Source organism: Caloenas nicobarica, chromosome 1, assembly GCF_036013445.1.
Source record: "Caloenas nicobarica isolate bCalNic1 chromosome 1, bCalNic1.hap1, whole genome shotgun sequence".
NCBI lineage: Eukaryota > Metazoa > Chordata > Aves > Columbiformes > Columbidae > Caloenas > Caloenas nicobarica.
In genome coordinates this window covers 87,528,219-87,554,632 of record NC_088245.1, presented here as the reverse complement: position 1 = coordinate 87,554,632, position 26,414 = coordinate 87,528,219, and the positions used below count along the sequence as shown (strand labels likewise).

At 49.7% G+C, this 26,414-nt stretch overlaps 2 protein-coding genes and 1 long non-coding RNA gene across 3 annotated transcripts; 1 reads left to right on the top strand and 2 right to left on the bottom strand.

Annotated features, from left to right (window-relative positions):
* Positions 1–6,744: 6,744 nt before the first annotated feature.
* Positions 6,745–13,916, bottom strand: MLF2 (myeloid leukemia factor 2). Its single transcript, XM_065640428.1, has 9 exons — positions 13,721–13,916; positions 13,436–13,509; positions 11,386–11,512; positions 10,896–10,931; positions 9,228–9,281; positions 8,719–8,844; positions 8,207–8,366; positions 7,878–8,118; positions 6,745–7,331 (listed from the first exon to the last, which is right to left on the bottom strand). The coding sequence occupies exons 2-8, from the start codon at positions 13,483–13,485 to the stop codon at positions 7,940–7,942; spliced, it is 732 nt and encodes a 243-aa protein (XP_065496500.1). The 5' UTR covers positions 13,486–13,509; positions 13,721–13,916; the 3' UTR covers positions 6,745–7,331; positions 7,878–7,939.
* A 1,637-nt stretch (positions 13,917–15,553) lies between these two features.
* Positions 15,554–22,659, bottom strand: LOC135984511 (uncharacterized). Its single transcript, XR_010605640.1, has 4 exons — positions 22,562–22,659; positions 17,957–18,053; positions 17,390–17,477; positions 15,554–17,307 (listed from the first exon to the last, which is right to left on the bottom strand). It is a non-coding gene; the product is annotated as an uncharacterized LOC135984511 (long non-coding RNA).
* On the top strand, positions 22,243–25,067 carry PTMS (parathymosin). Its single transcript, XM_065626856.1, has 5 exons — positions 22,243–22,550; positions 23,209–23,280; positions 24,015–24,096; positions 24,256–24,320; positions 24,926–25,067. Exons 1-5 carry the CDS (start codon positions 22,503–22,505, stop codon positions 24,974–24,976), a joined length of 318 nt encoding a protein of 105 aa, XP_065482928.1. The 5' UTR covers positions 22,243–22,502; the 3' UTR covers positions 24,977–25,067.
* Positions 25,068–26,414: the final 1,347 nt, after the last annotated feature.

Here is a 26,414-nt window from a genome sequence, read left to right as displayed (position 1 = left end):
CGCAACCTCTCTTTGGGTATTATACAGGAATTTGGGTTAGTGATGGTAATTCTTCTTATTGCATTACTGGCAGCTCAATTTCTTCTGGGGAGCCTGGTGCTCCCCTTCTTGAAGGTGGTGGGCATGTCAGACATAATGGTGCCAGCAGCCCAGCGTCCACCATGGTGCCCATCTGTACCTGGTGAGTGGGGAGAAGCGTAACTGCAAGCACCCTGCAGGACTTGTCCAAGGTTCTCCCCATCCTCCAGTGGTTTGTGCTGGAGGACTTACGAAGGCAGAGGTGGTCTTTGTGCTTAACAGCCCTCGGTTGGCTCCCCTCAAAGGGAGCCAACATTTTGTTTGTGTGGGTTGCCCTTGCCTCTGTCCCCTAAATTAGAAATTTAGGGGGTTGTTGTTTGTTTGTTTGTTTGTTTTTTGACAAACAGGAGGGCTGTTGTGTGTGAAGGCATTTGTGCATTCGCCTGAGGGGCATTTGTGCACCTCCCCTCAAAGGCTTTTTGTGGAAGGTGGGTGCCTGACAGTCTGGTCTGTTGGGTGGACTGACATGGATGGACAGATGGGTGTTCAGGTCTGCTTCCTGCAGGGCTGTACCTTCATAGAATGTCCTGAGTTGGAAGGGACACACAAGGATCATCGAGCCCAACTCCTGTCCCTGCACAGGACAACCCCACAGGTCACACCATGTGTCTGAGGCCTTGTCCAGTCTCTGCTTGAACACTGTCAGGTTGGGGCCGTGACACCTCCCTGGGGAGCCTGTTCCAGTGTCCAGCACCCTCTGGGGGAAGAACCTTTTCCTCATGTCCAAGCTAAGCCTCCCCGGCATATCTTCCTGCCATTCCCTTGGGTTCTGTCATTGGTCATCAGAAAGAAAAGATCGGTGCCTGCCCCTCCTGCTCCCCTTGTGAGGAAGCTGTAGCTCCCACCATGAGGTCTCCCCTCAGTCTCCTCCAGGCTGAACAAACCAAGTGACTTCAGCCGCTCCTCATATGGCCTCCTCTCCAAACCCTTCACCAGCTTCACGGCCCTCCTCTGGACACTTTCTCGCAAAGGCTCCCTGCTGACAGCAGCCACCGGCGGTTGCACCTGCCTCTTGCCACGGCTGGACCAGGACCCTGGGACGAGGCCCTGGCTCTGCAGGACTACAGTGCAGTGCACGCTGGAGTAGTCAGAGGAGTCCCATGGTCCATGTCAGTAGCCGCAAATGCAGCTCTCAGCTCACTGACATCTCTCTTGTCTCCTTTTTACACCCTGGAATAGCTGCTCATTTTCCTTCTGTGACCCCTGTTCCTCTCTGCCATCCTCTCCACGGGTGCCTGTCCGTGGTCCCACCTGCAAGGCTCTTCTTTCCTCACCCCTTTTCCTAGCAGTAGCCACTGCTTAGCTGCAATACTCAGAAGAAAACAACTGCTTTTTCTACTGATTCCTCAGCCACCCACCTCTTGGGTGTTTCTCTTCGGGGCTGCTCCAGTTTTCAGCGAACATTCCTGATGGTGCAGCATGGAGCAGGGCTGGATTTTTGTCTGTCTCCTCTGCAGGTGGCAGGCTGTGCCACTGCCAGGGAAAGGAGTTCATTTGCAATAAAATCCTTTGTGCGATGTGCAATTATATTTGTATCATGATGAATTCAATAGACACTGAAATGTCAGCTGGATTCGAGAGCTGTGACCCCTATACAGGTAACAAGAACATCCAGAATTTCTGTAGCACTTGTGCATGCATTAAAAGCAACTCTAAGCCCTCCTGCTCTGAGACACAAGTGAAGCCCCAGCCCCTTCGGATCAGGAGGAAATGTTTCTGGGGAGGTTTTGCCCTGTTTCCTGCAGGTTTCCCTGCATCTGCCTCTGAAGCATTTAGCACTCGCTTTGTGACGTGGGAAGACGGATGATCTGTTGTGTGGGAGCAGAAGTGAGAAGGAGGCTCCTGGTGACCAAGTGTGATCACTCAACAGTGCCGTCTCATAATCCCTTGTGAAAGCGTGTCAAGTGCCAACCAAAATTGGTTAATTTTTTTGTCCCCACTAGTCCCCTTGGCAGGCTGCCTCAGAACCTGACTGCTGTAGTGGTTAGAAAGTTTTTTTTTTTATTTCCAGCTTAAATGGATTCATGGCTAGTTTATATTCTCTTGCTCCTGTGCCAGTGTGACTTTAGCTGATGCTATTCTTCCTCCTTGGTGTTCATTCCCCTTAAGTACAGACTTCACTTTGCTCAACTAACCAAACCAGCCCCCTTCTGCATTGTGAGCTCTCCATGGCTCATGAGCTATCCAACAAGCTTGCTCTTACTTGCACTTCAAAGTAAGCTTTCTTGGCTAGAAATTGGCACAGTTCTCTTCCACAGGTGAAGTCGGATGAGCCATCTTGCATAGCAATAGTAACGCGTACCTATAGCTACTAGAAATGCCTCCTGGATTGTGTATGTCTTCTCGATGCCTTGGTAGGTGCTTACAGTTATATGATTCACTGGTGATCCTGAGTCTTTCTTCTTTTCTGCTGCTTATAATCAACAAGGCTCCAGTTTACAGCTAAGAAAGTCTTGATTTTAGGTCCTATGTGCCTTTCCCCTTTTACTTTGTGTTACTAACTTTAGTCTCTTTGCTAAGGTATCGGCAGATACCTTCAAAGCCAACTACGTGCTCCTGTGTGATACTGTCATCCAATTTGGCAAAGTGTTTGGGTTTTATTTGTTTACTCATGCATTTATTTTTTGCAGTCTTTGTTCTCCTTTTCCCTTATTAGTAAGGGTTGGATATCATGAGGCTAGCACATCTACTTCCACCTTACATCTGATCATTATGGCACCAGCAGTTGGAGATGGGTAGTCTCTATTCTATTCCCCTTCCTTTGTATCTCCGTTTTTTTCCCTTCTAAGTTTGTATCAAGTGCCTTCAGGATTATAAACCCAGCCAGCCAAAACAGCCAGATATGAGGAGACAGCAGAAATAATAATAATAACCTAAGTGGAGTTTCCTCATGGGACCATTTGTTGAAGGGTTGTCTTTAAAAAATAAAGTTCCTAGGAGGAAAAAAAAAAAAAAAAAGTTACATTTAAGACAGGGCTGAAAAATAAAATAAAGTCATTTTTGGGGAGTATTTTGGAATGTAGAAAAATGTTGCAAACTCAAACAAGCAATTTTAACCTAGACCCTGTAGTGAGGTCTATTTTAAATCCTGTTGTTCTCCAGCACTGGAGTGGCTGCCATGCGAGTGACATTTGCCTGTGGGATTTTACACTCCTACTCCATGGAAGCACACATTTGTTTCCCAAACAAACTTTGTTTCCTGCAGCTCCCTCTGTGGTCTCATGTGCTTTCAAGTCCCCGTCAAGTCACCAGGTCTCTTCTTCCCCTTCCCACCCTCCCCGGTAGTTTAGCACTGGGCCACCCTGCTTCCCTCTCTGATTCATAGATTCTTGAAGCCTGAAGGGACAGGCCTAATCACATCGTTTGGCTTCTCAAGTGGCCAAGAACCACCTCACCCCGTTCCTGTTCCTGCTCTCCAACTTCTCTTGGAGACACCTCACCCAGGTTTGGAGTGGTGCGAGCTGGAAAACCCAGGTATCCTCTCATGATCACGCTCTCCCCCCGAAAGGCTGGCATCTCATTTCCAGTTCCATCACTAGGTAATTGCAGGTTTTCTGCTGGGTTGAAGAGCCCTCTGCTGTCAGAAACCTCATTCCCACAAAGGTAACACCAGCCCATGCAACTGGAATGACCTCAGACGCAAGTCTTGACTTCATGTTTATCTTGTAGTGCCAGTCAGTGCTTCCAGGCTTCACGTCATCCTTCTCAAATTCTTCTATTCTTTAGCATCTTTTTTAGTGTCCTTAACTCAGATTTCACACAATGGTTTCACTATTGTGATATAGGGGAGAAACTTTACGTCCCTTCTTGGTGGACGCAGGCTGGTGCCTCCATGTGTCACCCATCACCACAGCTGAGGAATTATTCATTTACTTTGTTATCGCCCAATCCCCTAATTCTTTCCTGGAATCACTCCAGAGTTTCCAGAAAACAGTCTTCCATCTTGAGAGAGCTCAGACTACATTTATGTCCCTGGATGAATGTCTTTCTGCTTTCACTGCAGCCAGAAATACTTACGGTTTATAAATAAACACCACACCAACAGTTATGGACTGCTCTGCACATCTCATCTTTTTCCATCATTTATCACCTTTATTGTCCTTTGGGTCCTCCAAAAGCTTCATCAACACTGGTTTAATATCTTCTTTCTGATCATTAATTAGATTACTAATGAGCATTAGTTTCAGAACAGCATCCTACTCAAAATAATTTCATATTCTAGGGTCTCTTTTTCTGCTCATTACTTGAAATCTATCAGTGAACTAAAATTTATAATATTGGCCCTTTTTTTTTTTTTTTAAATCAGGGAATAGTCTTTTGTGGCTAAGTAAGATACTTTGTGCTGATGTAACTTTTAAGTTGCTCTAGCGCCTTTGTTAACCCAGCTCATGATTTAATCAGAAAATATTACAGCTGTTGGACAGGAACAATTCTGAAAAAGTGAGATAGAAAAAATTATAAAAGCAGATACATCCCTTTTTATTTTTAAATGTATTGCATTTTTGATGTCAATGCCAGTTTAACTGTTTTACAGCTGTGGATATCTTATTTACTGTTTACAAATGTTGGCACAAGGCTATTTCCTCAGTATTCTACAATGCTTTAAAAAGTGCAGTGAAAGGTACACAGAGCTTCAGGGCTACTGACAAAAACATTTAAGGACGAAGTTCCCGCAAGCTTTAATGGCTCTTACTTTCATGATAAATTTTCAAATATGGAAAACTGAATGTACAACAAACCAACCCCCTTAAGTTTCTATTCTGTTTGTGTGTAGCTCATGCATTCTCATCCCAGCTTAGGTCATCCATCTTTCTATCAGGGTTTCCAGCCTCTCTCCACCTCACTCTGCCCCCCGACCCCCTTTAGTCACCCCTCCCCCTTTTAAGCATGGCAGACCCCTCTTTCTCCCTCCAGGTACCCTACTTGCTCTAAGACCCAGACTTGCAAGATCCAGGAGTACCACTGAACCACATTGATTTGGTGCTTCAAGTAGTCCCATCTGAAGGTGACAGCTGTGGAAGGAGTGAGAATAGTTTGTCTCCGTCGGATGGATAAGGATGACTTGGAGCCAAACTCTGCACATCTTAAAAAAAACACTTTGACTTTCACATTGGGAACATCCAATCCTCTTTTTCTCCATCATAGACATCTCAGAAATGTAAGAGACTCATCCCAGACCTTTCCTTTGCCCTGATAGAGCAGGTGGACTACTTTCCATAGGAAACAATTTTCACTTGAAACGGTAACTAATGGAAAAAAAACTACCCTGGCGTATGTGCGGTCTAAATGCCGAAGTTGGGGTCATATAACAGAGGTGGGCTTTCTGATGGCATGGGTGATCTTGTTTTCAGGCAGTTCCATTAGAGCAGGGCTGCACAGGCAGACTCAGGCACCTGCTTACAATAATTTGGAGCTTCTCACAGCTTGTCTAAAGAAGGTGGAAAAGGAGTAAATCATATGTTGCACACACACACCTTTTCGTTGCCTCTGTGCAATTCTCCACGTGCTCTTCCTTTGGATTAATAACCTGCATCAGTGATCAATAAGGGAATTTTCATCAAACCAGGGTATCAACAAAAGGGAGAGCCCCAAAAGGCCACCACCGGGGTGCAGATCTGCCTTTTTTCTCTTTGCCTTCACATTCCTTCAAGCCACTGCCCAAAAGGCACCGCTGTGTCCTGATTGATGCCAGCCTGGAGCAGCTGAGGCAGCTTCTCCAGCAGAACCCTGAGCGGCAGGTGAAGAACCACCTCCCAGAACCAGAGGAGTCCAGGAAGGTTTACCATCCCCTATCTTTGGGAAGAAAAATCCTTCCTGCTCTCTGAAGTCAGAGGTTAACGTACCATGTCAGCCTTGGGACTAGCGAAGGGGAGACCCTCCCAATACACTTTCTGTACTTACCTTTTGGTTTGGGATCTCTGTTCCCCTTGAAGGGTGGAACATATGCAGACTCTGCCCTAAGCTTTCAGGTGTTCCATCCTGCATCTCCTTTTCTGGGCAAGATATCAGTTCCCAGCGAGGTGTCTGTCCCTCTGTTAGTGCCCAGATGTACAACATGGGGAGACACGGTGAGATCCAAGCACACGACTTCCAAGGTTAACTCACACATCAACTTCCCACCTTCTGTTCCAAACGAGTTGATAAAAAGGTTTACTAAGGGCACGTGCTGGAGCAGAAAACTGGACCGAGAGCCCAGGAGATTTTCCCTAGTCCCGTATTCCCAATGCCTCTCAAGTTTCGCCTGATACTGAAGAAGTTAAGAAAAGGTCATCCATAGCAGCGCCAGCCTCAGTTGCAGAGAAATAACAAGAAAATAATGGAGATATTCCCTGGCCGTGCAGGAATCCCACAGGCCCAATTCTGGCCTGCACATACAACCAGGCAGCAAGAAAGACCAACCAACCTCCCTTGAGTGCACAGCACAACTACAGCAATTAAAAGGTATTTTTGCCAACGGTGGGTTCTTGGGTCATCTTTCAGAACTTCCACATTGAGCATCATCTCACTTAGTAACTATATGAGAAGGCTATCAGGCTATTTTCTATCAGAAAATAAAGCCTTAAACACCAAGTTTTTCCTCAGCAATTTCCCAAGGACATGAAAGAGGTTATTTAACTCCACAACAGGCACAATTAGGTCAGATGAAGGTAAAGACTGGTCCAACGATTCTTTACAGTTTTTTTTCTTTATTCAGTAAACATCTAGTTACAAGTTTCACAAATTAAAAAAGTGGGGGAACTGATTGAAGAGGGATCGGGGGGGCCCACAGGCTGATCCAGCTTTTGTTCTGCTCCTCCCTTCTCTCACACGCACATCCTTCTGCTTCTCCACAGCTGCACCAAAGAGTGGGAGGGGAATCAAAGCCTCTGTCCCGGTGAGGGGACTGACACGGGGTTCTAGCAGAATTCCCTCCTATTTCTTTCACAGGGTACTAAACACAAACTTCAGAACCAGCGCAACCCAGCACAGAAAGAGTGGAAATGATGGAAAAGGCGAGGTGGCAGCTCCTCATGCCCACCACTACTGGCAGAAAGAACAGAACCAAGGGAGAGAGCAGAAAGGGAATGGGTAATTAATGCATTTCTTGCACATCAGTGAGATTCCCCATGCCCCACTGCACCACCCAAATGGGGCAAAAAAGAGCAATGCAGATTAGTTGCTTTGTTTCAATTCTTAAGTGGGAGGGAGGTTAATACTAAATTTGAGGAGGGTCCAAGTGGTGCTTGATGGGGCTTCAGAGTTTCAGTATGTACCTGGGAGGAGGGAAACAGAGAACATAAAAAGAGTAAGTAGTGACTAGAAAACAGCACAGAATACAGATAAAGACATGTTTAAACCTGATGTCTGGACATTTAAAAAAAAAAAAAAGAAAAAAGTCCCTTTTCAAGCACTAGATCACACCCTAGTGAACCCTGTTCAAAACATAGGAGAGCAGACACCATCTCTTACTTATATTTCAAACTGGATTGACAGCAAATGGTCACTAAGTTCTATGCAACGACAGTACAAGCACTCTACAGATTGTGATCCTACATCATTTTATACAATTTCAACCATCAGTTAAGGCTGACACCACACTTATTTGCTGATGACAAAGATAACTTAAACAGCTTCCACCTTCCCATTCAGAACAGTATTTTCTCAAAATTCACATCTTCCCCTGCTTTCAAGTGGGAAAACCCATTTCCAACCAACACTTCAAAATAATATAAGACGGGGGCAATGAAAAAAAATTAAAATCATATGGCTAAGAGGCAACTGCAGAGTGGAAGACGAGGAAAAAACTTGTTAAGACTTACAAGAGCGTGTAGATAGATTTGGGGGTGACCACGCTGCACCCCCCACAATGTCTGCTCTGGGTTCACCAGTCGTATCGACGGGACTGTCTGGAGGGAGAATCCTCAGGGCCCTGGATTGCAAGGCGAGTCCCTTCGGCCCGGCGGCCACTGCTGCCTTCATGACGTCGGTAATCCAGCCCCCGCTGCGGCCGAAAACGGGATGTCTCTCGCCTCCACTCATCATCAAAGGCGGCTGCATCACCTGTGTGAGGGAAGAACAAGCTCAGACAGGGTGGAGGTGGGAAAGCAGCACCTGGGCTTGCTGTGAGGAGGACAAGGGCAGCACTCACTTTCATCCATGTTGATGTAGTCCTGCCTCTCCTCCTGGTCACCCGTGCGATGGTTCCGGGACCGCTGCATGATGTGGGCCCGCTCCCTGATGTGGTGTCCAATTGACATCTGTTCCAAGCCACTGTCTGAGTCCCTTACGGTCCGCCTAGTCTCACGGATCTGAGGGCAGATTCTCATGTAGGATCAACATTGTAATGGATTCCCCCAGCCCCATAAGGCACTCTGATTCTTGCCTGCAGTATTTCAGTCACGTTGCACTGCCACCACTCCCAGGATGTCAGACACAACATAATAAAGAGTGGAAAATGGATTCCCTCCGCCAGCACTTTCCATGCCCTCCCAGTGGCCCTCAGCATGGTTCACTGAGTCACAACGGGCTCCTCAAACTGTAACTGACTGACAAGCAGAAGTGCTGTGGGTGGCCAGCGCTGAGCCACCAAATGAAGTCTATCCACCCACAGCAAAACCAACAGCCTCGTGCTGGGAAGGTGCAGTGCAGCCTCCTCCTTACCCCGCCAGGTGCTGAACGCATTTCTGAGGTCTCTTGATAGACTTTGGGCCCATCACCCAGGTTGGAATAGGAGATGACAGTTGAGGAGGTAAACGTCTGGCAGTTAGCACCACTTGTCATATGCTCCTGCAAGAAGAAATGGGGAATGGTATAAAGAAGGAATGGGAGGGAAGAAGAGACAGCAGTTAATTATCTCTCTATACAACTAAGTAGGAAGAGATTATAACAAGAAGAATATAATCCCCATGGGTCCATCTTTCTGGAGAATATATCTTCCTGTTAAATTAATTCTTCTGTCTTACTAAACAAGTCTACCCCCACACTTCCTTCCTCACCCATCTCTCCTCCCTGCACTCAAGAACAGTTCTCTATCACTGAATCCTGATCATGAAGAAAGGCTCACAGCCTGTACTAAAGCAGGACAATAAGACGGGAGACATTAGAGGAGATGGCAGGAGCACCCTCAGTACTTCCCCCTCACTACAGACTGGCTTATGGAGGGTTCTTACCATGTTTCCAATCATGTCGTTCATCATCCCAAACATATCTATAAAGCCACCTGCCTGATAAAAAGGAAAAGAGAACACAAGAATAGTCAGTTTGGAAAGATACAGGAGGAGAGAACAACAAACTATCTGTGAGGGACAAAAAACATCCGCAAAGAAGAAAAACCTTGTTCTTTTCCCTTTCTTTCAGTAGTGCAGGGAAAACAAACAAACAAACAACAAACCACAACAACAAAAAACACCACCAAAAAAACCTCACAACCAAACCACAAAAAAACCACCAACCCTCCACCCCCAAACAACAAATACACACAACAGGATTTGAGGTTGCTGTTCTCTCCATTCTCTCAGGTTGCACTGCCCAAGTGTTCTGACTCTCCAGATCTCTGGATACAGTAAAGTTTGTTCTTTTACTATGGGTGTGACTCCCAATCCACTGGGGTTTGTGAGTCCAGGCACTCAGCAAAGCTAGGAGAAGAAATCTCAGGATGTGCACCAACAGTGCTCTTAACCATAAGTCATCCTCAATGATGTTTTTACCTCATCACTGTCAACTCTGAATTTAAACCACAAGGAAGTTTCCATTGATCATATTCTTTCTAACATAATAACACGTTTTCTTATTTTCCCTACAAACACCTGACTTTTTCATCTTGTAAACCTAAGGGTTACAGTAATATACTGGGCCAGCAGGTCTCACAGCTTAATTGTGCAATATGTAAACAAAATTACTATGTCAGTTTAAACTTGCTGATTTTTTTGTTTCCTCGAGTAGCCTCCTGTTCTCATTTCCAGCAGAGCGGTATCCGCATGCAATGTTATTATCCTTTGAAGTCTATCTGTTTGTATTCTGATTATTCCTTTTCTGAGCTACAACAATTCCAGGACACTTAGTCTCTTTCACTGAGGCAATCCTGCAGAGCAAGGCAGCTAAAGTTGCTGCATCTGGAATAACCTATTTCTACTGTATTTTAGTAGAGGGAGATCATTATGCTCCCACCACAGTGTTCTCACATACACACAGCCATTCTCATTCCAGTCCTGTTCACCTGAACTATTCTGTTGGCTTTTCCATCTGCTACCACTGGCAAAGGAGGTTCAATAATCACCTCTGCCTACCATTGGGCCAGTCTTTTCCTCACCTCATCACAGTTCCTCCATTACCTCCAAACAGATCCGCAGTTTCTTTTCAGACTTATGAGGTTATTAAGAGACTATCTGCTCTTCCTGGATATTAACTGTCCCAATTCCTATGAAATATTGTGCTATAACAGCTTTAGAGCTCTTTTCTGGTCAAGGTGCAAATACAACCTCCCCATATAAACTGAGTTAGAATCTCTCCTCTAAAACAGCTCACAGACTAGATTAAAACATTAGAGGGGAAATAAGGGGAAGGTCTGAAGCCATATAGTAACTCAATGAGACAGGTCCAAGAGAAAGCAGCTGCCTCCACTTTCAGTTCAATATCCTTTTCCATATTCCAGTTACTATAAATCTAGAGCTCATTCTGGTCTCTTCACACCTTCCTTCCCTCACTACTCTTTAGGATAGATGATCTTGCTCACAGATGGCTACATTTTAGCACCGGTTGCACACAGCACTGACGAATCTCAGTAGGGAGCCACTACTTGGAAAGCCTGTCAATTTGACCCAGAAAAACAGAGAACTTACCATGCCGAGCATCCCAAAGGGTGAAACAGCTCCTGCCTGCCAAGACAACAGAAAAACAGAACAGAGAATGACCTTGCAACAGCTGAACACTAGATCCTCATCAGAACACCCTCATCCTTCTCATAAACAGAACTGGGAACACTCAGGCATAACAGACAGATCAAGAGAGTGGCCCACAGACTCACGGTGGTTCAAACCATATCACCCCTAACAAACCACACAGAAGGTGATGCTCCTAAATTTCACCCAGTTACATTGACTTATGCCCTTAAGAAGTAACACTTATTTCTTCCTTTCCTCCCATTCAACCTCGAATACAGTTGCATTTAATGCACGTGGAGTGACCACCACTGTTTTAGAGATTAATTCTGCTCCCACCGTCCATGTGAAGGCAAGGGGCATGCCCAAACCAATAATGGTAGGTAGGTACCTTACAGAAGGTAACAAGGCAGTTTAAGAAATCCTATCTAGTACTTAGCCTCTCTTTTACCTGCATCCTACGGCCAGCCTGGCGAGCCCCAGCTGTGGTCCCATCAGTGATGCCAAGGAGCGGGCCAAATCCAAAACTTCCAGAAAGCATGCGGTTCATGTGCTGCCGGTGGATGGCAAAAGGGTCCCTTTTGGAAAGGTTGAGAGAACAGTGGTGAGGAAGGGATGACAGAAGACAAAGCCCTATATAATCCACCCATTCTGACTCTGAGTTTCTCTTATGTAACTGTACATTCCTTTCCAAGCTGAAAATCCAGAACCCAAATAACTCAAGTGTTGCTTATGGTGGTCCTTGGGGCTGGAAGGGACCTCTGGATCCCATCTTATTTCTTGTAATAGAAGATATTACACCACAGAATCCCTCTCAGGCACTAACTGATGCCTGTTCACAAGTAGTTTGGTGTTCTGCTCCCACTAACGCTTTAGGGCCAAGCACAGCCAAGGCCATTCCAGAACCTCACTGCTCTAACAGATGAAAGCCACTTCTCAGATCTGCATCCATGTACCACCACCATTTCATGCTCCTTTATCCTTGTGCCATCAAAACCTTGTATGTTAACAGCTCTGCAAAACAATCAAACCCTTCTAGAAGGGCAGTTCTTCATTTTACAGGGAGGTGCACAAAGACTCTCCTGGCTGCAAAGAGAGGATTATACTTAATGGGACCAGAGAGCATATGATCCTAGATATTGTCCTCTCACCCCTGCACACACACATGCACAAGCACAAACACGACACTGAACCCTCCAGAATGGCCTGACACCCTGTGACAGCCCTCTGCCCCACATAATCTTCATCTGCTTCTTCCCTACAATGTTATCTGTACACCTGTCAAGAGGTTGAGACCACATACAGCTTTTGCTGATTTGAGAGGGAAAGGGAAAAATAACTGGGTTCCTAACTGGTTTTCTTTCTTTTCAGTCTTTTTCAGCCTCCACTTTGAGGGCTGTGTGCATTCACACATGCTGGAGGAACAAGGAGAGAAAAAGAAGGAGGAGGAAAAATGGTGGCCACAGTAAAATAAGTCTGGGAAGTATCATAGCATTTCTCTGCACACCTTAAGCATGAATAACCTCAACAGCATAGAACATTCCTGAGATCACAAAAGCACCTACTACAAACCAATACTTTTCTGTCTCTACTGGAACTGCTTCCCATAATAAAAGCTAGACTCATACCTGCCACATCAATGAGAAGACAGTCATTCTGTGACTAACTGGGACATCAAGGTCTCCTCTCCTGCTACTTTGCTTACAGTTGATAAAATTGTTGCTTATTACCAATTTTAAGAGCAAAACCCAGAATTTAGTCTTCTGTATAAATCAATTCCACCAAACTTCTAGTAGTGCTATGCTTAACACAATCAAATTCTCACTGTAGTACAGTCTATTCCTTATCCGCTTTGGCAAGGACTGCCCACTTAGTTTCACTGCCAAAATTTATCAATAGCATCCACTTTCTGGACCCAGAACAGAAACAAAAACATTCAGCAAAAGGAATCCCAGGAGGAGTTCTTCGGATCTTTGTTAGATTTCAAGACTCATGTTTCAAAAGTACTCGTTATCATCTCTTTACTTAGTTCCTTACAACTTGACAACTGCATTATTAGTCTTCCCCAGCTCCATTAATGATTTCCTGTGCAACAAACACTGGACAAACAGTAGACCTTATCCATCTGAACCGAAATCCTACTTTCCATAAGAAAAGAAAAAACCCTTATGCAAAGAAAAAGATGAGGTATTCCAGTCCTCTCTTCCTCAGACATCTGCGATGCTTTTTGGCCTACTTTATTTAATTATGCTTTCCTCCAAGACCGTGCTCTAATACTACAGAAACCAGACCAATGCGAACCAGGTTATTCCCTGCGCTGCCCCTTCGCAGCACGTTTGTACTTTTCCCCCGCAGCTGCTGCGCTGCGGTGCTGCCCGCGGCCCACAAGGCCCCTCTGCCCGCCCGTTCGGAGCGAGGGCAGGGCTCACCCGGCCCCCCAGGCCCCGCGGATGACTGTGCCGCCCCCAGCCCCCCGGAAGGGGACGCCCCGCGCGACTCACATGGCAAACATGGGGTCCTCCGGCTCGCCATCCCTCATCAGCCGGAACATGCTCTCCTCGGTCGGGGGCGGCCTCTGCGAAGGGGACACGGAGGCTGAGCGCGGCCGAGGGCGGGAAGGGGACGAGCAGCGGAACCGGCCTCCCCGCCCCGCGCCTCCTGCCTCGCCCCCATCCCGGGCAGCTGCCGGCAGCGCTCCCCCGCGGCGCCCTAGGCCGCGACCCCCCGCCGCGGCCCTCCCCGCAGCGGGCCCAGGCCCCGCCCCCGGCCTCTTCCCCTTCCCCTGCCTGCCGGCGCGCCGGTGGGTGCCGAGCGGCGGGCGCAGTCCTCTCCCCCTCCGCGACAGCCGGACGCCTGCTGGGCCGCTCACGCCTCCGCTCCCATCGCGGCCTGGGACCGCGCTCGCCCCCGCCGCCCCGCCCGCGCCAGCCGGCTCCCCCCGCGCATGCGCGCCCGGCCCGGGCGGCGCCGCGCTCACCGGGGGAAGGCGAGGGCGGAAAGGGAGGCCCCGCCCCTCGCCTCGCGCCGGCGTTGCCGCGCGCGCGCCCCGGAGCTCGGCCAGGCCAGCCGGGCCGCCCGGCAGAGCGCCCCCTGGCGCCCCCGGCGGTCGGGCAGGCCCGGGGGCCGCCAGCCCGGAGCACGCACCGCCGGGCCGGCCTGCGCCCCGCAACCCCGCACAGCTGCCGGCCGGGCGCCCCGGGCCCGGGTCTGCAGGGCCAGCCGGAGGAGGACGCCCCAGGCCTGAGGCGCCGTGAGCCCAGCGCCAGTGCGGTGGCTTCATCAGCCTGCCTTACCGTCCGTAGGGCCTGAGCGCGGCAGCGGCGGGTACCAGGTGCCGCTGACACCACCCAGCTCAGCGCACGGCAGTGCCTGGTGGGCTCGGGAGCGAGCTGCAGCTGGCAGCAAGCAAAAACATGCCCAGGCACAAGGGGCCATTGTTCTCGGGCAGAGGTGGTGGTGTGTTGCCGATGTCCTGCCGTGGCAGAGGGGCAGCTGACGGGCAAGGCGAGCGCCCGAAGGTCAGAACGAGAGGGAGCACAGTCACAGGTGCCTCTGCCACGCTCACCGGCTGGGGACACCACAGAGGAGATGGAGGTTGCCACCTGGCAGGTCACAATAACGCCAGTGGCCGGTTACCAGTTGTTTCACTGCCAGAGTCTGCAGCCACATCCAGGCAGCTGCAGGAACAGCACTTGGCCCAGGTGTCCTGCACAGCATGGGCACGCAAGGGCAACTGAAACATCTGCCTGCCTGCCTGCCTGAGAGCATGAGCAGCACACATACACCCACCCCAGTGCTCTGCCAGGCAGAAACAGGGAGGGTATTTTTGAGCCAGCAGGTCGAGGAAGGTGATTCTGCCCCTCTGCTCTGCTCTGGTGAGACCCCACCTGGAGTCCTGCGTCCAGCCCTGCAGCCTTCAGCACAGGAAAGACATGGACCTGTTGGAGGTGGTCCAGAGGAGGCCACCAAGATGATCAGAGGGCTGGAACAGCTCTGCTGTGAGGACAGGCTGACAGAGTTGGAGTTGTTCAGCCTGGAGGAGGCTCTGGGGAGACCTTATTGCGGCCTTTCAGTACCTAAAGGGGCCTATAAGAAAGATGGGGACAGACTTTTTAGCAGGGCCTGTTGTAATAGAACAAGGAGTAATGGTTTTAAACTAAAGGAGGGAAGATTTAGACTACACATGAGGAAGAAATTTTTTACAATGAGGGTGGTGAAACACTGGCACAGGTTGCCCAGAGAGGTGGCAGATGCCCCATCCCTGGAGACATTCCAGGCCAGGCTGGACGGGGCTCTGAGCAACCTGATCTAGTTGAAGATGTCCCTGCTCGTTGCAGGGGGGTTGGACTAGGTGAGCTTTGAAGGTCCTTTCCAACCCAAACTATTCTATGATTCTGTGATTCTAAGACAGCTGTGGGTCATCACAGCCCTTGGGCTGCCACCAGGAACCACAGACAAAGCAGAGGTACTTGGTGTGCGCACCTACAGCAGTGATGGGGAACCTCCACAAATGGGTGGGTTGACAGTCACTGTCACCATTCCTGGGGAATGCTGGTTGCCTTCAGCTACCACCAATTCCACAGGATTAGAAGGAAGAGAGCACACTGACTCATTCCAGCTCAATACCAGGGTGCGCTTCCTTAGTGGTGTTTTTATTGACTGTTGCATCCTGCCTGCTATGTGCGGGAGCCAGACTAAATCCGTGCCAGAAGACTGGAAATAGCAGGTTGCAAATTGTGGTTGAGAAATTGAACTCTTTGCGTTGTGGCAGGAGCCATGTCCTTGGATTTCGGAGTCAAACCGTGGAAAAAGACCCAGTAGCATGCTTTATTCGGTGGAATGCATAGGGGACTTGGCGATATGTCTTGCGACAGCAGGTCTCAAAACTACTTGGTATCCAGAAAGAAGACCTCTCACTGGAGGCCTGTGCATATGTAGAAGACTCTTCAGATGTTCGCCATTGTATCTAGTAAGTGTGATCTTCAGAGGCTGCAACTAATGTCCACAACATGGAAGCTGTGGACAGCACAGTGGTGCAGGATGGTGAGGTGGAGACAGATCCTATGGGTAGGGCATGGGCTAAGCAGCGATGAACCTCTGGCACAGTGCTCCTTGGGGAGGCTGCTCATAGCAGAGCTGCTGAAACACTCTCTTGTCGCTAGCCCAGAGCTGAACTATGAGCACTGGAGTTCATACAGCGCCTCTGCTAATGCTGCCTCAGCCTCTGCTGCTTCTTTTGCAACCCCGAATCATCCTTCAGAGACCTCCAGCCTGGAAAGCCTTTCCTGTTTAGTGTGTTTTCATTTTGCTCTGAGACTCTGCTGGTGCTTGCCTAGAATGTGTGGAGTTGACCTTGGGTGGCAGGATTCAAAGGCAGGTAAAGAGTGTCTTGGGCAAGAATGTAAGCATCTTTTTTTTTTTCTCCTCAGATCTGAGATAAAATTACTTGCTGTCCGCCAGATACCAGTGAGTCTCCCACTCCTGCAATGTCCTAAAGATGGTAGGGCTCCCTCAGTTTTTTCCAAATTCTAAGTCAAGTATTGCTGCCTTCCAAATGCAGAGGAACAGAACGGAGTTTGGAAGAAATATTGCTTTGCAGATCCTTTTTCTGTTCCTAATGATGCTCCTCTGCAAGTGGCCCGCAACCCAAAGGGCTGAGTTTATGAGACTGGGGGCTGAGGCTGTATTACTGGATGTTTCTGTAGCCTTACAGGCAGCATCTACACTTGATGAACCTCTTTTACCAAGGACTCTACGCTACCAGTGGTATTACCAGTTCAGCAAATCTTGGGGCAATCTAGCTTGCAAAGAATCATGCTGGTGGCAAATGCTGGGTGAAACCCTGGAAGGAAGAATTGGAAGTGCAGCCTTGTTCTGGAACATGGGCAAGCCCACAGTTCTGAGAAATGCAGAAGCTGTGTTATGGCACTCTTAGTAGGAGAGATTTCTGTGTAGTAGTCACCACATTATGCCTAACATGCACCAAGGGAATGGCCGTTCACAGGGTTAGAATAACAAAGCATGTGGGGGTGTGAATGAGAAGCAAGACTCCCATCTTGTTTCTGCCACATTTGCTATTGATGCTGCTTCTGTTTTCCTCATGAATAAGAGCCATTAACTACGTCTCTACATTTCCTTTCTTTTTTTTTTTTTTTAAGCTGCCCAGGTTTTGCTGCAGGTGGTGGAGGATGAGGGAAAGAGGAGGAAGAATGATCTCAGCTGGCAGCCAGGAGGAGCTGAGTGAAGGGCAAAATGGAAGAGGGGTGAATGGCGACGCTGCTCTCAGCTCCACCTTCTCCCGCCTACTGCCGCCCGGCAGTCTCCCGCACCAGCCCCATCACCCTCAGCGGCAGGTCAGCCAAGGGGGCAGCCACTATGGAAGCATTTTAAAAGCAAGCTGAGTATCACGTGGTGAAGGTAAATAAACAGGACGCTGAAAAATCATACCTTGTTACCTGCTGCTTCCAGAGACCAATCATTTTGGCCAGGAACACACAAACAGCTTCTTAATGTGTCCAAATGTTCCAGGGCCCCTGTGGACGCCTGTAAGGCAAAGAAATCATCATTATCAGAAGTCAGGCCCACAGCTGTTTCCTCATTGGTTCCCTTCATCTGTACCTCTTACGTAATCCTCACCGAACAACTAGATGACCTCAGAGGAAGGACACCCTGAGTGAAGGACAGCTCTGATTTGATCCTCAAACATGACAATTCATATTTGGGATGCTAGAGCCAGCTTGTGGTGGCTGCAGCTTGTGTTGCGTGGCTGCGATTACTTGCAGAATATTTTGCTCATGTTAAGAATGTGTCTGTCACACTGTGGGTGAGAACCACGACCTCCATCTGTGCTGTGTTAGCAAAGAGAGGTTCACGAAAATCACAATTGAAAACCTCCCTCCCCTTTCCAGTCTTCTGACAGGCTGTGTCACCCCTCGTCACTCCCTTCTATTCCTCTTGCTTCCTCTCATCATGCTAACTACCCTGCTTCCCAGCCCTCCGCAGTGCTTGTTTAAATGTGTTACCATGTGCCAACGCAAAGTTGGCTGGTGGCTGAATTCTTTGATATTTCCTCTTGACTTCAGGATGCAGCATCATGAAAGAAGAAAAGTGATTATCTGCCTGGATTTTTAAGGGACGCAGAACAGAAAGATGAATGGTGTGGATTAAATATGTAAATGCATTCAAACACATTCCCTCTGCTAGTTTCACTTTAAGTGAAACTACAGCTACTCTGTGTCTGAATTTATGTAAATCTAAGATAAGCTAATGCAAATACACAACCTTGTGCTCTTTTGTTGTTCAACAAACAGTTTGGAAGAGTTTTGGAACCACTTATGAGTTAGCTTACAAAATAAAATCCTTGAAATGCCCAGTATTGTGTCTTGCTCAGAAAATGGCTCAGAGTTAGTTCAGCCTTCAACATAAACAACAAAGTCCATGCCTTCCCAACAATACAGTGACAAGACTAGCAAGGTATCAAAACAAAATGCATGAATACTTGCTTCTAGGTGCATGCACCCTGCATATGCTAGAAGCAGAGATATACATACCATGCATGAAAGCCCAGGCACATATGCAAGCACATGCTCATGTATGAAGACACATACACGTAGGCTTAACACATGCCTCAGTACAAAAGTACCATACTTTCTATACTCACAATAGTAAATGCATGTAACAGAGAGAAAATATCACCACTATACACAAATGGGTATGTACTGCATCTAAACACATGCACGCACCTGCATAAGCACAAAACACAAACAGCGTACAGCACAAAAATTGTGATTTATTGTCCAGAGAAAATTACATTCATATTGTTCTCCAGGCTGCAGACAGACACGCATATTACCAATGTTCCCAAACAATTATATATCATGCAACTTCTGCACCTCTCTCATTTTGTCTAAGAACATAAGGCTCTGAAAAGGATGGAATATATTCTGCTGAGTTGGTAAAGCAACTTGAGGCAAGGATTACAGCACATGCTGAAAAGGGACTCGCATCTGCAGACCACACAATGAGCACACTCGCTTTTGCAATTAAGGGGAAAATACAGATGAGAGAAGGGAGCAGAGAAAATCTGCAAATCAGTCCAGCAGACGAAACGCAGATGGACGAATCTGGTGGAGAAGCAGAAAACACAGGGAAGAGTTAGGTGAGATGGTTAAGGCATGCCCTCAGGGCTTGAGTGAAGGCAGCTGCATGCTAGAAGCCAAGGCAATGTCACTGTCAGGATCTGAAGGGCAAGAAGAGTTGGGATGAAGAAGCAGGCATGTCACAACACACGAAGAGTCCCACATAGGATTTAAAGGAAAAAACATACTTGATGCAGGGCAAAATGGGACATGGGGAAAACGAAGGGGAGGACACAACATTAATTTTGTACATGAGATAAAGAATGTCGCAAAGGGAAGCCAGGGACAGGGCCATGGGAGGAATGCTGCCAAGAATACAGGTACAAGGCAAAAGTTGAGAAGCAACAGACAAGGTAAAAATTGCAAAGAGGATATATATATGGTGGGGAGCGTGGAAGGGAAAACACGAGGCTGTGTGCTCTAAGTGCTGGAGGAAGGGAGAGGTCACAGGTGGCACAGCAGGTTATAGAGCTGACCAAGCAGCCCCATCCTACAGGTTGTTGGAAACGGGCTTCCCATACACAAACAGGTCTGTTTGCATCCGCGCTGTTTGTGTCTACAACGCGCTTTGGGCACAGCAACATCACTGAATATAATCCTTGTTTTCTCTCCTCTAGGATGTTGTGTCAAGGCCTGTTCGTGCATTAATATGAAAATGTCTCTGCCAAGGGATGAGTGTTGATGTAGTTTTGCATTTTCAGTAACTGATTGTGTAAAGGAAAGGATGAAAACCCGGACTGGTGAAGAGAACAGCAGAGCCATGTGCCTCATGTCTCCTGACAAGCACCAGAGATGAACAACATGTCTGATTTATAGATTTTTTCAGCTCCTATTTTTGGGTGTAGCTCCAGAAATTAAGGTTTTCTTCTTGCAGAAGAGAGGGATGAAAGAAGGGTAATTGAACCAAACCAGAGCTTGAATGCTGATAGCAGGTAGACCTGACAAGTTGGCCAGAGGGGCTGTATGGAACAGAAGGAAAAAAAAAAATAATGCATTTATTTTAATGATCTGTTATTTTGGTGCTAGTCTAGATCTGTGTGTCTGGGTTACATGACAATTTCTTTGGGGCAGACACTATGCAGTGTGTGTAGCTAGAAAGAACACAGATTAGTCAGATCATCTGAGAGAAGCAGCTGTAGCTGTGGAAGAGAGAAGATGGCAAGGTGGGGACCTGCTACCTCCCTGTCACACAGATGATGCTTTATCCAATCTCTTTCATAATTTTCCTTCAGGAGACAGGCACTCATTACCCTTCCTGTCCCACAGGCATAGCTTTTTCTATTAAATTTTCAAACTGAAACACATCTTATTGAACTTGGAGTACCAGTTCTAAATCCTGACTTTGCACTGAGGCTTACTGAGCTTGTATCAGAAGGCCGAGAAGGGCTTGTGTGCCTAAGTGCATTTTCCAAACAATAACCTTCCTGTGTACCTGTAAGAATGGCTGTGTACATGTGTACAGCCACATGTACTCACGCCTAGTTTTGTACGTAGGCTTGCAAATGCATGCAGATTTTTTGGTATGTGCTTCTGACTAAGAGTGGGACAATATAAATCTTCTGGGAAGGGTAAAGGGAATTTAGTCAGCCCAGTCTGCTCAAGCTGACAAAGAACAGTCTGAAGCGCAGCCATAGGAACATCTGTTTAGTTAGCAACAAATCTCTGCAGCTGCAAGACACAACCTGCCACCCTGCAGAAAGGAGGTTTGCTTACAACGAGACTGAGCTGGGCGGCGACCCTCCTCAGCGGGCCGTCCCCTGCCCGGCGCCACGGCCGCTCGCTGCGGGCCGGCGGGGGCCGCAGGCGGGAGGAGCCCGGTTTCGCCGGCCGGCGGGCAGGGCGCTGCGGCAGCCGGCAGGGTGCAGTGTCGCACGCCGCATGCCGCCCGGCCGCTCCTCCGCCCGCCCCGCCCCGCCGCGGGAGCGGGAGGCCGCGCTGGCAGCGGGCGGCCGCAGCTGCCTCAGCCGAGAGCGCCAACGGGGCACCGCCACCGCCGACCTAGGGGCGGGGGGATGGCGAGGCCCATCCCCAACACCTGCTGTGCTACAGTGGGGCTGCACACGGGGCTGACGACACCGACGGCTCCCTCGGTTTCAGCGCCGGCTGCGCGCAACGCCCGCGCCCCACGCTGGCCGGCTGCTGCCGAACGTGCCCCTCTCCGCGCAAGCCGCCCCAAACGCCAGCCAGGACAGCCCCCCACACCCAAAGAGGGCAGCCGCACCGTGGGGGAGGCCGGCCTCGGGCAGGAGCGCAGCCCGGCACTGCCCCACACCCTCGATCCCTCGCGCACCTTCCCCACCACCCCACGTGCCAGCGGCACCTCCCTCCTCACTGCAGCAACGGCACCCCCCACCTCGCCAGCAAGCAAGCCCCCGAGAGCCAATAGGAAGCCTGTTGCCAGGCAGACAGCTCATTTGAATAGCCCAATCAGGCGCCCACTCTTTCGTCCCTCCTTATATGGGGAATCGGGACGCGCTCGCTAGCCCTGCCCCCACCGCCAACTACCTCGCCGACTTGCGCGAGAGCCGAGCCCCGCCCTCTCCCTGCGCCGCGGACAGAGCGCGGGAAAAGCAGCCTCTCTCCCGCCCTGCCCCCACCCAGTGGGTTCTCGCGCGGGGCCTCAGCGCCGGGTCGGGGGGAGGGGAAGGGAAGGGAGGGCCGGGCCGGGCCGCGAGGTGGGCGGGGGAGCCCCGCCGCCGGGAGCGCTTCCAGCGGGCGGGCGGGAGGGAAGGCGGGCCGCTGGAGTGGAAAATTCCAGGCGGGAGGCCGCGTGAGTCTTGGTGTCGCCAGCGCTGCCGTCCCACACGGCCCCGCGGTACCGCTCCTCGCGCACCCCGGGGTCCCCTGAGAGCGGCGGCTGGGCCGCACAGTGGCCTCCCCCGGCTGTGCCACAGGGACGGCGGGCAGAGGGCTCGGGTGCTCCAAACAGTGCGTGGTGCCGCAGCCCGGCGGCTCGGCGGGAAGAGCGCAACGGGGCTTTCGCGCTTCGCGCCCCCGCCTGGCCTTGACGGGCCGGGCGGCGCCGGAGGGGGAGGCGGCGCTTCGGCGGGGGCTGCGCCGCGCCCCCGCTGCCAGGCGGCCGTCGGCTCCTGTGTAGCGCTGAGCGCACATTGTTCTGCCGGCCGCGCTCCCCGCGGCGCGGCCCGTCCCTCTCTCCTCCCTCCTCCGCCTCCCGTCCCTCTCCCCTCCCTCCGCAGGTCCCTCCTTCCCTCGTCACCGGGCGGTGTATAAATCCCCTTCCCCGGCGTATCCCCCCACCGCGGGAGACCCTGATACTTTGGCCCCCGGGGCGGGAGCCCGCCGCCTCCGAATCGCTGGGACTTTGCGCTCCCGCCGCTGACCACCTCCCACTCCCGACCCTCGCTCGCTTCCCCGCGGGGCTCCCCCGGACGGTTCCCACCGGCCTCTTCCCTTCGCTACCCGGCCCAGAATGTCGGAAAAACGCGTCGAGGAGGCGCCGGCGGAGCTGAGCGCTAAGGTGAGACCCACCCTCCCTCTTCGCCAGCCGACCCGCTCCCACCGGGGCGGCGGAAGGCGCCGACCCCCCGCTCGCCTCCCTGCGGGGCCGGACGGCGGCGTCTGAGGTGCCCGGCCGACCGGGGGCGCGCGCGGGCCCGCCCGCCGCCCGGCCAATGGGGGGGCGGGGGCGGGGCGGGGGGCGCGAGAGACCTCTCGCGCCCCCCGCCCCGCCCCCGCCCCCCCATTGGCCGGGCGGAGCGCGCGCTGGGTCCGGCTCGGGGCGGGGGTGTGTGCGGGGGGATCGCGCCTGCGCGTCTCTCGGCGGGGCGGGAGGCGGCGGGGCCGTTAGGGAGCGGTTTAACGACGGCGGGGCCCCCGGGCGGGTGGAAAGTTGTGTGGACACAAAGCGCGGGCGGCGGGCCGGAAACGCCTCGGTCCTACGGACGAGGTTCTTTTAAATCAAACTCTTGCGTACTTCTGGTTTCCACATGTGCGTTGTCTGAAAGTAGCTCTGACGCGTTCTCGCTGCTTTTTCTTTGTCAGGGAGGGCAGGTTTAACACCTAATATGTTTTCTCTCCTCACCGTTAGTCTGCATCTCCTTTAAACCCTCTTTGTTTAAGCATCCCAATCTTTTATTTTCTTACCACTGAAATGGTTTTTCTCGTCTCACATATAGGAAATGAAAGAAAAGAAGGAAAAACTTGAGGAGAAAACAGCCCACAAAGAAAAGAAGAAGGAGATTGTAGAGGTGCAGTCCTTCTGAGGGATATATTTAGATGTGTCGGGGGGGTGGTTTATAAGGGGTGGTTAGCTGGCCTCACTGCAGGCGATGAATATAAAAAGAATATGGGAGATTAAGAAAAAGGACAGGCTAAGGGAGCTCGTAAGGGAGAGAGGCAAATGGATAATTGCGGAGAATGAGCCTCAAAAGACTTAGCGTAGTCAGCATGGCCTAGTGAGGAGAGGAAAAAAGGTCAAAGACAGGAATGGAGACAAGGACAAGGTGGCAGAGAGATGTGGTCCTGCACCTACTGAAGTATCCTGAGGTGCGTAAGGAGTATAAGTTGAAGAAGGTGGGGGAAGGAACAGTAATGAAATGCACAGATTGCTGAAGGTGAGAAGGAATCTGGGAGCAGATATACCATGACCATAGGTTAAGTCATTAGCCTGTAACCGGAGAGATGTTTTAACTGATTGGATGGCAGCAGCTGGTTGGGATGTAAGCTTGTGGAAGCCAAGGCAGTTCATGTTGGTGGGGAGGGACTGGAAAGATTGGTTTTGGAAAAAAGGCTGTTTGGGAGGAAGGTTTCATCTGGAATGGTGGGAATGATGGTGTCTGAGTAGCAGTGCAGAGGTCACTCAGGTGATGCACATCTGAGACTGGAGTCTGAAGTGGATGGAGCTATGGAGGTGGTTCTTGTACTTAAAGCAAAGAGCACATGGGAATGTCAATTTCTGCTCTGACCAATTTGTTTCACTTAGGATGAGGAAAATGGAGCTGAAGAGGATGAAGAAGAGAATCCTGATGATGTGGATGAAGAAGAAGGTGGTGATGAGGATGAAGGTAGGAATAGTTGCTATAGGGAGAATGGGAATTATCAAGTTGTGGAGGAATAGAAGATCATGGAGGGAAATTCCTCCTTTGAATCCCTCTGACTGAGATTACATTCCCTTAAATGCTGCTTCAATTAACCTGTTATTTCCTTTCTTGCTCGTGCTTTAGAAGGAGATGAGAATGGGCAAGAGCAGGATGGTCATGCAGAAAAACGATCTGCAGAGGAAGAAGAGGTGAGTGATAGTGTGAGAGTAATGGCAGTGAGAAGGAACTAGGTTACCTGCTATGTGCTGATCAGATCCCTGTGGATGCCCTTGCTGAGCATCTCAAATTGGCCTTGGGTCTCATTGCTGCTTCAGCAGCAGATGGGTAAACAAATCTGATGTGGCAAGGGGATAATAAACCCCTGTAGGCTATTTGGAGGATGCTGGTCCTTCCACTAGTAGTCACAGTGCTGAGAGTTTGAGAATCAAGGTGTTTGAGATGGTGCTGGGCAATGACCCCTCAAACACCTGTGACTTCTGGACTTCAGGCCAGAAGGTGGACTTGTCAGGGTGGGTTTCAGTGTCTGAAGTGCTGTGAGCCTGGGGTTATTACCTCCCAAAAGTAACAGCACAGATATGCCTCCAAATAGAGCTGTCCACACCTTAATTGTGACCATCAACAGAACAGTTGTGTTGGGTACTCAAAAATCCTTTAAAGAGGAGGAGATTTAGGGTGGGCCCAACACATTTCCATATGGAGGAAAGACCAGCAGTAAGAATTTTATGGAGAAATTATGTGCCTTGGTGTGGTGACTGATGGTAACTCCTTTTTTTCCTCCATGCATCCTATGTAGGATGAAGTGGATCCAAAGAGACAGAAGACAGAAAATGGGTCTTCAGCTTGAGTCCTCCCCTCCCATCTCCTCTGTTCCGTCCATCTCTCCTCCTCCATTCCAGCCTGTGCTTGCACTGTCCATTAGCCTCTGGCTTCACACAGTCTCAGATGAGGAAAGATTAGAAGTGCTCTCAAACAGGGAAGACAGCAGTTTCCTTCTCACCCGAAGATCTAGCCCATCTGTGACATTCCCCAGCTCTGAAGTTATTCCAGACCCCACATCCCTTCAGCTGTGCCCCATTTACAAATGATCCTCTTCCCTCGTTGTTTCCTGGGGCCCAGTGCCTGAACTTGCCAGGCTCTTCACCTGGCGAGCACGTCTCCTTCCATTGTCACTTGCCCTCCTTTTTTTTGTCACTAGTATGACTGAAATTCTTGACAGCTTCTGCTTCCCAGATTTGCTGTCGGGTATCCTCCCTGAAGTCAGGAGGCTGCAGGCACAGATCTCATGGTGCATTTTCCTGTCCTAGGTCTTATCTGCTTTCGTGTTCAACTCTGAGAGACAAAAAGAATATTACAAGCAAATAATGGTTCTGTTAGACTACACACGGAGACAGAATTTATTTTAAGCTTCTTTTTTTTTTTTTTTCCAAGTTTACATGACAGCAAGCTAGCCCTCGTGAATTTTTCAGAAGATAAGGCTTGTTTTTATATATAAATTCCATCTGAACTGTGTATTTTTTTTTTAATTTGGAGGCTTTTATAAGACAAACCAAGAAAGAAATAATTGGGGACCAAACTTTGATTTCCATTTTTTTTCCCTTTCAGATTTTCTTGTGACCATTTTTTGTAAATTAAAGGCAATATAGCCACAGCATTTTCTATGGCACAGACATCACAAGGATGATAGATATAAATATATATATTGTTTTCAACTAGCACTGTAAATAAAAGTGTTTAAAAAGTTTCAAACAGCTTGTGTGGACAGTTGTGTTTGTACATCTTGGGTTATGTTCTGATCAGATTGCCAAACAAGTTGGTTTGCAGAAAGATACGGTGGCTTGACCAGCAGGAGGTAGCAAGGGAAACTCTAATTTTGTTGTTAGAAGGCCTGTGTTAATTTTTCAGATGGCCTCTGCACTGCAGACCAGCCTGCATGGGTCCTGCTCCTCCCCTTCTGCCAGGTGGATACAGTGAGGGCAGCACAAACATCAGGTGAAGCTCCAGGGCCATCATGAAGCTCCGGAAACCACCATTGGGTCCTGACACCAGGCAACAGAGGTTCTGAAAAGGAACCTGAGCCACAGCTTTGGGGCATGGCCCTGCACTGCGCTCACCCTCTGCTGCCTCATGGCCTTCCTGCCTGGCTCCAGGCCTGACCCGTGCAGCATCAGTCACAGCCACAGGGACGTGTTTCAAGAGGCAAAAGCTTCAGTTCTTTGTCCCACCAGCCACCTGGGAGATGCGTATCAAGCATTTGTCTTTTTATCTTTGTAGACCTTTAAAAT